General features: G+C 46.1%; 2 protein-coding genes across 5 annotated transcripts in view; one reads left to right on the top strand and one right to left on the bottom strand.

The window, feature by feature from the left end:
* Positions 1-6,462: 6,462 nt before the first annotated feature.
* On the bottom strand, positions 6,463-9,313 carry CCN1 (cellular communication network factor 1). The gene is made up of 5 exons (XM_003921352.4): positions 9,025-9,313; positions 8,491-8,704; positions 7,784-8,140; positions 7,443-7,651; positions 6,463-7,327 (listed from the first exon to the last, which is right to left on the bottom strand). Exons 1-5 carry the CDS (start codon positions 9,085-9,087, stop codon positions 7,025-7,027), a joined length of 1,146 nt encoding a protein of 381 aa, XP_003921401.1. The 5' UTR covers positions 9,088-9,313; the 3' UTR covers positions 6,463-7,024.
* A 2,462-nt stretch (positions 9,314-11,775) lies between these two features.
* Positions 11,776-12,629, top strand: part of DDAH1 (dimethylarginine dimethylaminohydrolase 1) — a 284,364-nt gene continuing 283,510 nt past the window's right edge. For all 4 annotated transcript variants that reach the window (XM_074381106.1, XM_074381105.1, XM_074381107.1 and 1 more), the window contains exon 1: positions 11,776-12,006. In XM_074381106.1, coding sequence (XP_074237207.1) covers positions 11,989-12,006 — 18 coding nt within the window. In that variant the 5' untranslated portion in view covers positions 11,776-11,988. The remainder of the gene's footprint in view (positions 12,007-12,629) is intronic.

Here is a 12,629-nt window from a genome sequence, read left to right as displayed (position 1 = left end):
TTAGGGGAGCTACAAGATGAGATTTGGATGGGGCCACAGAGCCAAACCATCTCACCTATCTTCAGACTAACTAATTCTTTCTTCTGCTTGATGAATTCTGCTTTTAAGACGCTCTGACACATTCTTTAGTATACCAATTGCATTTTTCAACTCCAGAATTTCTGCTTGATTCTTTTAAATTATTTCAATCTCTTTGCTAAATTTATCTAATAGAATTCTGAATTTCTTCTTTATGTTATCTTCAGTTTCCTCAAAACAACCTTTTTGAATTTTCTGTCTGAAAGACCACATATCTGTTTCTCCAGCATTGGTCCCTGGTGACTTATTTAGTTTGTTTGGTGAGGTCATATTTTCCTGGATAGTCTCGATGCTTGTGTACATTCAATTGTGTCTGAGCATTGAAGAGTTAGGTATTTGTTGTTCTCTTCACATTCTATGATTGTTTGCACCTATCCTTCTTGGGAAGGCTTTTCAGGTATTCAGAAGGACTTGGGGTTATGATCTAAGCCATATCTTTATTAGAGGCCACCCCTAACCCAGGAATGCTGTGGTTCTTGCAGACTTACAGAGGTACCACCTTGTTGGTCTTGGATAAGCTCCAAAGAATTATCTGTGTTACTAGGCAGAGACTTTTATCTTCCCTTACTTTCTCCCAAACAAATGGAGTCTCTCTCTCTCTCTCTCTCTCTCTCTCTCTCTCTCTCTCTCTCTCTCTCTGTGCTGAGCCACTAGGGGCTGGGGGACAGGGTGACACAAACACCACTGCAGCCACCACCTCTGGAGCTGTGCCAGGTCAGACTTGAAGACAGCATAGCACTGGGTCTCACCCAAGGTACCCTGTAACCACTACCTAGCTACCACCTGTGTTGACTCAAAGCCCTCGTGCTCTACAATCAGCAGGTGGTGAAGCAGCCAGGTTGTGTCCTTCCCTTCAGGGCAGCAAGTTACCTTAGGCCCTGGTAAGGTCCAGCGATGTCATCCAGGATCTAGGGACTACAGTCAACAACTTTAGAAGTCCATCTGGTGCTCTATATTACTATGGCTAAGTTAGCACTCAAACCATGAGGCATAGACCTTCCCACTCTTTCATCCCCTTTCCAGAGGAAGAGGAGTCTCACCCTGTAGCTACCACCACCACAGACCCATGAGGAGTATTGCCAGGCTACCACTACTATTCTTCTCAGGCCCAAGAGCTCTTCAGTCAGCTTGTGGTGAATGCTGCCAGGCCTGGGATTCGCCCTTCAGGGCAGTGTGCTCTCCTCTGGCCTAGGGCAGGTCCAGAAATGCCATTCAAAAGCCAAGGCCTGGAATTGGGGCCCCAAGAGTCCTCTTGGTTATATACTCCACTGTGGCTGAGCTGATACCTATGATGCAAGACAAAGTCTCCTTTGCTTTTCCATCTGCTTTTGTCAAGCAGAAGGAGTCTCTCATCATAGCCACAATAGCTGGAAATGTGCCGAGTCTCACCTGAAGCCATCACATCTCAAAGTCTCACCCAAGGCCCTCAGCATACTATCTGGGTATCGCTGCTGGTTATTCAGGTCCCAAGGGCTCTTTAGTCAGCAGGTGACAGGTCCTGCAAAGACTGGGTCCTTGAAGGTAGCAGGTTCCCTTCTGCCTCAAGGTATGTCTAGAAATGTGGTTGGTGAGTTAGGACATGGAATAGGGGCCTCACAACTCTGATGTGTGCCCTATCCCACTGTGGCTGAGCTAGCATCCAAGAAGCAAGACAAAGCCCTCCTTATTTTTCCCTCTTTTCCTCAAGTGGCTGTTTTGGAGCCATACTCTATACTGCCTGGGTTTGGGGGAAGGATGATGCAAGCTCTCCCTCAGCTGCCCAAGCTGGTATCTCAGTAAGTCACATGCCCTTAAAATCCACCAGCTCTGAGCCCAGCTCAGTACTAGGACTTGCAGTCCTTGCCACTGAGACTGCCTTTTAAGTTTATTTACAGCCCAAAGCACTTCAGCCCATGGTGGTAAGTCTTGCCAGAACTCAAGCTCTGATAGTTGGGATGGGTGATTCTCCTCTGGCTAGGACTGGTCTGAATGCTCCCTCCATGGGTGGGCATCTCTGCTGTGACAGGCAGCACTGCATTCCAGGCAGTCTCCTAGTTGCTGCACTCTTCCCCTCCCAGCTCACAGATTCTCTGCACCATGTGGCTGCTGCCAGGGAATGGGGAGAGGTGGTGGCAGTGATTCAAGACTGTCTTTCCTACCCGCTTCTGTGCCTCTTTCAACGATATGAAGTTAGAAACTGATACCACGAGTGCTCACCTGAATTCTGGTTCTTGTAAAGGTTCTTTTTTGGGTAGATAGTTGTTAAATTCAGTGTTCCTGCATGGGGGATGATTGTTGGGTGTTTTTATTCCACCATCTTGCTCTGCCCCCTAAAATACTTCTCGATGTAAGGAACTATTAATAATTTGAGTGGTGAGGAAAGGTCTCTAAGAAGGTAGCATTTATGCTGAGACCTACATGCCAAGAAGAAGCCAGGTCAGGGGAAGGAGCATTTGAGGCAGAGGAGCAGCAGGTGCAAAGGCCCTGCAGGAAAACTTGCTTGGCTTTTTCAAAGAAGAAAAGTCAAGTGGAAGTATAGTGAATGTGGGTGAATGGTAAGAAGTAGGCAAGGTCCAGCAGCTGAGTGCCAAGTAAGCAGCTGAATCTCTACTTTGACAGCAGTGGGATACCACTGGAGCCTTTAAGCTGAAATCAGTGATACTTTGGTTATCTATTACGATGTAACCAACAAAACCAAAACTTAGTTCTTTAAAATTACCACATTGATTTGCTCACTATTTTGTGGGTCAGGAACTATGGAAAGGACTCAATTGGCAACTCATCTCTGGTTCACAGGACATCAGCTAGGGTGGCTGAGGCTGAAGGATTCACTTCCAAGATGGTTTCTTCATGCACAGGTGTAGTGCCCAAGTGCTTCTGGAACTTTCCCTTTCTCCACATAGCAACCCATTCTGTAAAGCCTATTCATGTGGCGTCAGCTTCTCACAGTCTGCTGATCTGAGTAGTTGTACTTCTTAAATGGAAGCTCATCTCAAAGGGAAAGGAGGCAGGAACTCCTGGCCAGTGCTGCACTTGGAACTGGCACCACATTGCATTGCTTCCTGCACATTCACAGGTCAAAGTAGTCAAAGAGCTCACCCAGATCCAAGAGGGTGGAGAAATAGACCCCACCTATTAATGGGGGAGCAGCAGGGTCACATTGCAGAAGGGTACATGGGGTGGGAGATACTGTTGCAGCCACCTTTGGAAAATATAGTATGCTATAAATGAGGAGGCCATTCTGGTAATTCAGACGAAATGATGGTGGCCTCGTCTAGAGGTTTGCTCTGGAGATGAGAAAGGGGTAGATCCAGAATATATGAGCAGAATATATGGAAACAGCAAAGCAGTAACAAATGCATCGGAGTATTTGTTAATTGAATTGCAGTTTATAAGATTACATGGAAGAATATTGCCCACCACCAATGAAGTAAGTCACAAATATATCTAATCTATTCATAGGACAAATGCATCATTGTCACGTTTCAGAACATGCTTTGTTTTAGAGCATCAGTTGTTTAGGGCAGGGAGTTAATGAGGCCTTGATAGGGCTATACAGTGTGGTTAAAGTATGGACCTGTAGACTGTGAGATCCAGAGATTGCTGTGTCCTGTAACCAAGGGAGCTTTAGAAGGTAAAGGTGGTCTAGCAACAACACATTTTCAAAGGCTTCATGGAAACAAGTGGATTTGATGACAGAAAGGCTTGAGCTGTTTTCAGTTCACACATTTGGTTACCTGAGGAGACAAAGGTTTTAAGGTATGAGAGCCAATGTACCAAAGGGGATATATGAGAAAGGGTTTTGGGGGTGACAAAAATACTGAAAGCTATTTTCCTACTTTACCATGAGGGAGTGAAACAGAAGCCTGCCTAGAGTCACCTAGTGAATTCCTGGCAGAGCTGGTGCCAAAAGACATGTCTCCTGATTCCCTGGGATTCTTTCCACTGTATCACCTGCCATTCTGCCCAGAGCACAGCTTTGCTCTGTGCTGTGGCCACACTGAAGTATTGCTGTTGCCCAACTGACTTTCAAATAGTGCCAGAAGGCTGCAAGAAGAGGTTGTGAACAAACCTCTGTACCCTCTGTTGGAAAACATAACTCTAAAATATGCTTTGCTAATTTTGGTACAGCTGCATTTCTTTGTGGAGCAGACAACACATATGCTCATATGAAAAAATTGTCCTAGTGAGACTACTTACTATACTGCTAAATGTCTCATAGAATGTTTCTTAAAATTCATGGAATGCCTAAGATTCTGAGATCACTCTAGCTCTCAATTCTAAAATCTGTACCAAAACACAGCTCAAGACCACCAGGATCTTTTGGATTGAAAAGCAAGAACAACCCAAGGTCTTTACTGTGCATGGGAAGGCACATATATATTATAATGAATATTTCTATATGTAACTTCTATTTCATATATGCAGATGCATAATTTTGGGGGTTTTTTTCTCAGTATTTAAAGCGGGCAGAACTCCACTCTGGATGTAAGTAAAACTTGTATGTTCTATATATCATAATTTTATTCTCTACTACTTTTAATTTTGTCAGTGTTGTCTGTAGCTAAATAGACATAATTTACTTCTATTCATCTTCTTTATTAATTGAACACACTTAATGGAATTGACACTTTCAATCACCCTCATTATATTTACTAGGATGAAATTCATAACCCAAAGATTCAATGTTTTCCCATGCTAGGTTCTGTTTTACCTTTGAGCTTATTTGGACAAATACTACCTCCCTGCACACTGAAAGGATCTATAAAATATTGCTCCTTGATCTCTGCATAAAAAGCAATTTGTTGAGCTCCAGTGTTGGAGGGCAACACTTCAGGGTTGATGCTTGGGAATGTGTAAATCTTGCCTATGGATTTAGATGTCTATTCGACAAGATTGTACCACAAAAACCTCACACCTTTATTATGTTTCACATGTTACATTGCACTAACAAGTTTAACTGCATCTATGACTGGGCCAGGTGGTGTTTAAATTCTCAAATACCTTAACATTTGAATGCTTCGGGCAAGAAAAACTGACTATTCAGAAGGAACAAGCTGTAATATTTCAGGCAAGTCAAAATCAGAAGAGTGAAGGCTTTTGGCCACAGATTTTACTAGTGCATTTATATTAACCTTTATTCAATTCCATAAGGCTTTAAAACCATTGCTTCGACAGTATTTTTCTGTGGGTCTTCATTAAAGTATAGATATTATTTAATCTATTTGGAAAATTCCCTTCAGGATCCCAAGAGCTGTCCCCCTCAATTCCTTTTAAAAGCACTTTCTCTTCTACCTAAAAATTCAAGTACTCTCTTAAGTGTGGACTGAAATATTTCACTATGGATTTGAACAGGAGCCAACATTGATGATAAAAGGAAAACTTCTTCCTATAAAAGGTTTATTGTCAGCACTTTCTAAAGATGGAGATGCCTCTGAAATAGGCTACCGGCATTTTCACAAATGTTGACACAGCTTTCTTAACCTCTCCTAGACCTATGATGTGGGTCCCTTTCTTTTAGGAATGCTCTGGACCTTTGACCTTCTGAATAGCCAACTCTATCTAACTGCTCCCTCCCCCATCAATATAATGTATATTATAAAAAGGAAAGGGGGATGGGGTAGCTTGGTCCTCACGCTATTGGAAAAGTACTTGAAATTCCTTGCATTCCTTTGCATTTAACAGCATGTTTACCTAATCACCGGCTTATTAGGATTAACGCAAGTCATGCTTCAAGCTCATTTAGTGAACACAAACTGATTCTTATAGACCCAGATTTTTCCTGATAACAGCCAAGGGTAGATTTCTAAGTAGTTCTCTTAATTTTTTGGAAAAATATTGGGAAAATATAAAGTTATAAACAAGCCAGCCTTTAGAATACATTAGCCATATTCAGTCTTGCCCATGGATCTGGATGTGGGCAGCCTGAGTTACGGACCGCTCCTCTTATTAAAGGGTTTGTCTACTAAAGTGACATGCCCACTAACCTGGTGATTAAAATATTAAATTACTGTAGCCATCTCACAGAGTAGTGGAGACCCTTAGACTTCAAATTCTGATGAAAATAAAGTGCTGTTTTCTTAAATCACAAATTTAGCTTCAGAATCCTTCGCATGCTTCATACAATGTCTTGTGTTCAATACATGTTTTTTAAGTATTACTTTATATGCAAAGACTTTTCTCTACTGAAGATATAAAAGCAATCATTGTCTTATTTTAACAGCTTAATTTACTGCTATATCCCAATATATCCTGTTTGAGTACATTTTGAACATCTCTAAAAATACTGAAAAGCATACACTCAGATATTAGGTAAATATTTCTTTATTAAATGGTTAATTCCATAAATAAAATCTTTTCACTGAATATAAAATTAAAATTATTTACAAATTATTCCAGTATTACATTTCCCCTCCCTCCCCAAAAGCTACATTTTGATAAATAAAAACATTCAGTTTTCAAACACCTGATTTCTGTTTGCAGTTTAGAGTGCAGTTAGCTGCCTCTCACAGACACTCATGGAGTGTCCGCTTCAGGAAGGGATGGAATGCCCTCCCATTACTTTTGTCAAAGGACGAATAAAAGCTTTAAACTGTCCAACTAATCTTATCTCTTTTATAACTGTAGAACCCCAAAAGGAAAAAAGCCTAGAGAAAATATGCTTAGCAAATAATTTACAAACAGAAAACAGAAAGTCATCAACACCACAAGCTCCAAAATGAAGCAGTAACATGTGCTCCAATACTATGAAGCAAAGTATTCTCCAATTGTGGCTGCATTAGTGTCCATCTGCACCAGCCCCCTTGGCAGTTTCGAAATACCTTAATGCTCCTCAAGAATAAGCAAGGCATCCCTTCTACAATGAGTCCCATCACCCACACCGCCCCCACCCATTATCTCCATGATTCTGATTCTGACACTCTTCTTCCTTGTTTGTCTAGGTGCACACAGGAAACCCAAATAGCATTTAGTCCCTAAATTTGTGAATGTCATTGAACAGCCTGTAGAAGGGAAACGCTGCTTCATTGGCATGCGGGCAGTTGTAGTTGCATTTGCAGGACTGGATCATCATGACGTTCTTGGAAAATGTCTCCCCGTCTTCACAGCGGAACCGCATCTTGACAGTCCTGGTCATCTGGGGCGTGCAGCATCGGCCGTCCACGCAGGAGCCGCAGTACTTGGGCCGGTATTTCTTCACACTCGAACATCCAGCGTAAGTAAACCTGACCGATTCAGGGGATTTCTTGGTCTTGCTACATTTCTTGCCCTTCTGCAAAAGAGACGAGAGAAGGAAAGTTAGGGGTGATATTTCTCTTTCCTGAAAAACAGATTCACATCCCACCCACCTGCCAGGGAACAGACTACTTGTCCCTGAAGGAACTTACTTTCAGGCTGCTGTACACTGGCTGTCCACAAGGCCGCACCTCGCAAATCCGGGTTTCTTTCACCAGGCGGCATTCCGGGTTGTCATTGGTAACTCGTGTGGAGATACCAGTTCCACAGGTCTTTGAGCACTGGGACCATGAAGTTGTTTGAACGATACATTTCTGGCCATGTAAAGGGTTGTATAGGATGCGAGGCTCCATTCCAAAAACTAGAGAAACAAACAAGAGGGAACACTTCTCAGAGGCATACTGACACAAACAAGTTCAAGTACTCATTTCTATAAAACTTCAGACCAGAAATGCATCTCAGTACAGTATCTCAGGGCTCAGTCTCCACTTACCAGGGAGCCGCTTCAGTGAGCTGCCTTTTCCAACTGCAATCAATTCATTGTTTCTTGTCAGCTCCACCTCGGAAGCATCGAATCCCAGCTCCTTGCCAAGGAGGCCGTCCTGGTCGTCCATGGGGTCCTTGACACCATCCTCGTCACAGACCCACTCCTCGCAGCACTGCCCGGTAACTTTGACCAGCCGGGGGTTGGGACAGCCCAAGTTAGGGAGAGACAGTTCTTGAGGACACAGAGGAATGCAGCCCACGGCGCCATCAATACATGTGCACTGATGTTTACAGTTGGGCTGGAAACTTTCCCCGTTCTGGTAGATTCTGGAGTTATATTCACAGGGTCTGCCCTCTGACTGAGCTGCAAACATCACCAAAAGAGAAAGGTAGAAGTGGATAAAGTTAAGATTCCAAACCACCGCCTGAACCTCATACATATTTTCTGCTGTTAAATTCAATTTATGGTAAAGTTCCCTACAATTCCCCGGAGACTCCAGACCAGAACAATAAGTTAGTCAGGAATCACTTTTCCGTATGCGCTTTCGTTGGGCCCAGACACACTGAATTGCATTCCAGACTGCTGAAATCATGTGCCTTTCTGCCAAGCTACCAACAACAAAGCATCACCATACATGGTCTCAAAATTACTAAACTTCTGGACTATGGGGACTAGTATTTTTTTTTAAAGGGGCCAAACCACAAGCATCTTACCTCTGCAGATCCCCTTCAGAGCGGTGGAGCTGGCGCCGAAGTTGCATTCCAGCCCCTTGGTGTGGTCACAGGGCTGCGTTTTGCTGCAGTCCTCGTTGAGCTGCTTGGCGCAGACCTTACAGCAGCCGCAGCCGTCCCGGACCAGCCCGACTCCCGGAGCGCACTTGGGCGCCTCCAGGGGGCAGTGGCAGGCGGCGGGGCAGGTGGAGAGAGCCTGGAACCGGGAGAAGAAACGCGTGAGACTCAGCGCGGTGCGCAGGAAGGGCGCTGCGGCTGCCGCGGGAAGAAACGCAGGTCTCGGACCCTGTCGACGGGGAGCTTCTGATCTCGTCCAGCCCGGCCACCCGGGGAGGCTGCGCCCACCAAAAGGTCCCCGACACGTCTTCGGGGAAGGGGGGCTGCTTAAAGAAACGGCTACCCGCAAACGGCCACGAACTTTTTCGTTTAGCTTTCCCTGCCATGGGCAATCTGGGACCAAGGGAAGGGACTAGGGAGTGAACGGGGAAGCGGTGGCAAAAGGAGAGTCCAACTCACCAGCCTGATCAAATGGAGAAGGGTGACGGCGACCGCGAGCGCCTTGGCGTTGCGGGAGCTCATTGTGGCGCGCAGGAGTAGCCCGGGGCAAGCGCGGCGGCGAAGACGCCAACAAGCTGGTGCGCAGCGGCCAGGCCGGGCGCAGTGGGCTCTGGGTGGCGGCGCGGTGGGCCGGGTGGGCAGGGAGGCGAGGGCCGGGTGGCGGGTGGGAGTCTTTCGATCGAAGTCCTGGCGGAGAAGGCGCGGAGGGCGCGGGCGCTGCTCGGGGGCGCTCTCGCTAGCGGTCTGACCAGGCGCCCCGAAGCCCGCCTTTTATACGGCCGGTGGAGGCGCCGCGTGTTGCAGTGACGTCGGCTCTGTCTCCGCGTTCCAGAATTCTCAAACATCTCAGGAATGCTGGTTGGCGCGGGCTGCTGCCAAGCGCCTCCCCTGGCTCCATTGCACCTTTGTGTGTGTGTGTGTGTGTGTGTGTTCGTGTGTCCGTGTGTGTATGTGTGTCCGTGTGTGTATGTGTGTGTCAGTCCCAGATCCTTCAAGAAAACAGTTCGGTTTTTCCACCTTAAATTACTTCTATTGGGGAGGGTTCTTTGGGGCGTGATAGCGGTGATGGTGGTTGGAGGGTCGTGAGGGCCCAGTTCAGAACTTTGCCTGGGCTGGGTAGGTGGGAGAACCTGAGAGGAAGGAACAAAAGTCGTTTTGTTTGGTTGATGCGAGTTGACCCGGCAGCCACGGAAGCCCTCACCCAGGAAGGCAGCGAGCTGTTTGCTTGTTTACAGCGAAGGTGAGAGACAAGTTATCTGCTGAAAGAGTAAACGAGAAAGAGGAGTGTGTTTCCGACCCAGGAATATTTGTGGACTTCACAGAGGCGGTTTCGGACCAGGTCCCGAAGCTTTGGCATGATGTTTATTAGCAAAGTTCAGTGAATTGCAAATTAATACCCACAGTGGCATTTATGAATGAAAAGCGGGGAGTGGGGGGAGCGGGGGACTTCTCCACCGTCTGGCAAATTCCCAGGCAGAGGTCTCCCCCACCCCTCCAGCCCTCCTCTTTTGGATATGTTGTACTTGTTTGTTTTTGGAGGTTCCCACTGTAGTTCCAGCCCGCTGCCTGGGTTGGAAGTCCGAGAGGAAACGAACTCGGGGAGTTCTCCGGGAGGCTGACTTATACTTCCTTACGGATGCAGGAGACAGGGTAAGCCCTTCCAACCTCCCTCCGCGGGCCGGAGGCTGTGCTAACCAAGCAGCCAGCCAGAAGTGCAGGGGACCACCGTGGAGTGCTTTGGCCTGAAATCATCACCTGCAAAGACCGCAAGGCCAAACCAGATTCCAGTACCATTGTGCCCTATGAATCTCTGGGAAAAGCAGACGCCTTCAAGCTGGAAGTTTTGTGGGGTTTTTAACCCCTTTCCTAGGGACCACTGGAAGCCTACCATTTTAAATGAATTGCAATGAGATGTAGGGTGTAATACTCTGTAGTAAAAATGTCAGCAGATTATAAGATCCTGTTTTACCCGCAACACACTCAGGAGAAGCCCCCACCACAGGACAATGTACTTGAACATTATCAATCCCATTAGTGTGATTGATAAACTTGCCCTACAAGTTTCAAAAACTATCTTTAATTTTAATAAATTGTACTTTTAATAAAAATTATCATGTGAGACTCATATGCTCTAGGATAACTACTTATCCTTTTTAATGTTTAGGGCTGTTCACACTTCTTCATTTAGCAGTCTTGCTTAAAAGGGCCCTTAGTGCCAATGCTGACTTTTCTGGTAAGCACAATGAGAAGCTATCATGATGAAAACACACTCCAGTGAAGAGAACTCTTGCAGGAAAGAGTTCAGTTTTATTCATTCAAAAGTGCCCTTTCATTACTGAAAGCAGCATTTGCTAGAGGGAGTGGGAAGCTCTATTGGAGGGTTAAGGGTGAGAGACTTTTCAAGACAATGGATTGTCAGGTGTCATGCAAATCAAGTGAGGAAAGTCTGGGCCCAACACGAACACAGGTTAAATACATCAATTATTATTTACAAAACATTGCTTTTCCTGCCTTAGCATTTCATTATTGTTTCTTTCTTAATGAAGTGTCTGGGGGTGGGGCGGGGGAGGAGGGGTGTAGCCACAGTAAGGGGTGAACAGAGGGAGATGGTAGAGAGAGAATGGAGAGGAGGGTTCCTGGCTTCTGTTGTGGCGTCTTTTCTATTTGACTTCATGGTTGTAAGTATTTCCAGATGGTGAATCAGACACCAGACGTAACAATATTTCCATATTTGGGTATAGCAGTAGCCTGCGTTTTTAACATTTTTCTGCCTCTGTTATCCAACCACAAAGCATTCTTGACAGCTTCAAATGTTGTTAAATATAGATTTAACTTCTCTTCCCAGAGCAGGAAATTCTTTGGAATTCCTTGTTTTTCATGCAATCTGTCTATCATGATTTAAAATAAAAGCACAGTGGATCATCCAACTGGCCGTATATACCTTAATTGGAGGTTGGGGATGGGGGACGGCAGAGATCCAGTCTGCGGCACTGCGTTCAAACACAGCCATTCCAGAGATTCCTTTAAAATCACATTAAAGTTTTCGAACAAGGGTGTGTGGGTTTGTTTCTGGACTTCAGCTGGGGAATCTTGAGGATGAGTTTGCCCCAGAGGAGAAATTTAGAGAACCTTACCGTCAGCTGCTCATTTAAAGCAGGGGGTGTGTTGTGGGAGGGGGGTGGGAAGCTGGAGCAACAGGGCCGGGAGGTGTGGGAGCGGGAGACACTACAGTAACCTATGTGCACAGCCTCTCCATATACCATGTGTTGGTGCGCCTGCTAGTAATCGACGACATTAGGCAAGAGAAACAGCGGCTCCTCAAGTCCTGCCCAAGGACCGTCCAGAAACCCCAGCCTCCAGTCGTCTTCTCACCGCCTCCGATGGGAGCTGCAAATCAGTCCAAGTTGACGGACAGGAGGCGAAATGTGCAAATGTTTATGGGTAAGTGTTGCTTCGGGTACTAATTCTGTATGGCTCTTTTGCTAGTTTCTCCCTCACCCTCCCCATACGGGTGCCCAGGCAGGAAATAACGGGCTGCCTTGTTTCCTTGGGCTGCCTTGGGTTGCAATCCACGGAGAAGGGGCTACTTGTCTTCTGCAGCTTCTGGCTTCGGGCTGAGCGATGGGGACGTCTCTCACTCGCTGCTGCCAGGGAATTTTAGGTTACCTAATGAAGGGCTCACTGTCTGGCGGCAACCGAGAATTATAACGGTAAATCTGGCGACTCTGGTTTCCTAGCCCTAGGAAGGCTCTCAGACTAGCATGCATCAGAATCACCTGGAGAGCTAGTTAATGGTTCCTGGGTCCTACCCCAGAGTTTCTGATTAGTTACTTTTCTAACAAGTCCCCAGGTGGTGGTGATGCTGCTGGTCCGGAGATCATATCCTGAGAACCACTGCCGTGGACGACCGGAGTGGGTGTATTAGGGGTGTGGGGTGGGGGGTCTCAAAGTTACTCGCCCGCACACCCAATGCCACAACTCCACTCTTTACAGCCACCTTAATGGACGAAACAACGTACGGTGTCTGCAAAAGACCAGCTTTCAGGTGGCACCCCCCGCACCAT

This window comes from Saimiri boliviensis, chromosome 11 (assembly GCF_048565385.1).
Source record: "Saimiri boliviensis isolate mSaiBol1 chromosome 11, mSaiBol1.pri, whole genome shotgun sequence".
In the NCBI taxonomy this organism is placed as follows: domain Eukaryota; kingdom Metazoa; phylum Chordata; class Mammalia; order Primates; family Cebidae; genus Saimiri; species Saimiri boliviensis.
This window is presented reverse-complemented; position numbering and strand designations above follow the sequence as displayed.

Coding starts and splice junctions, on each gene's coding strand:
- CCN1 (XM_003921352.4), bottom strand. CDS start 9,087: ATGAGCTCCCGCAACGCCAAGGCGCTCGCGGTCGCCGTCACCCTTCTC. Junction 8,705..9,024: donor TTCTCCATTTGATCAGGCTG/GTGAGTTGGACT, acceptor TCCCGGTTCCAG/GCTCTCTCCACCTGCCCCGC. Junction 7,328..7,442: donor CAGTGTACAGCAGCCTGAAA/GTAAGTTCCTTC, acceptor TCTCTTTTGCAG/AAGGGCAAGAAATGTAGCAA.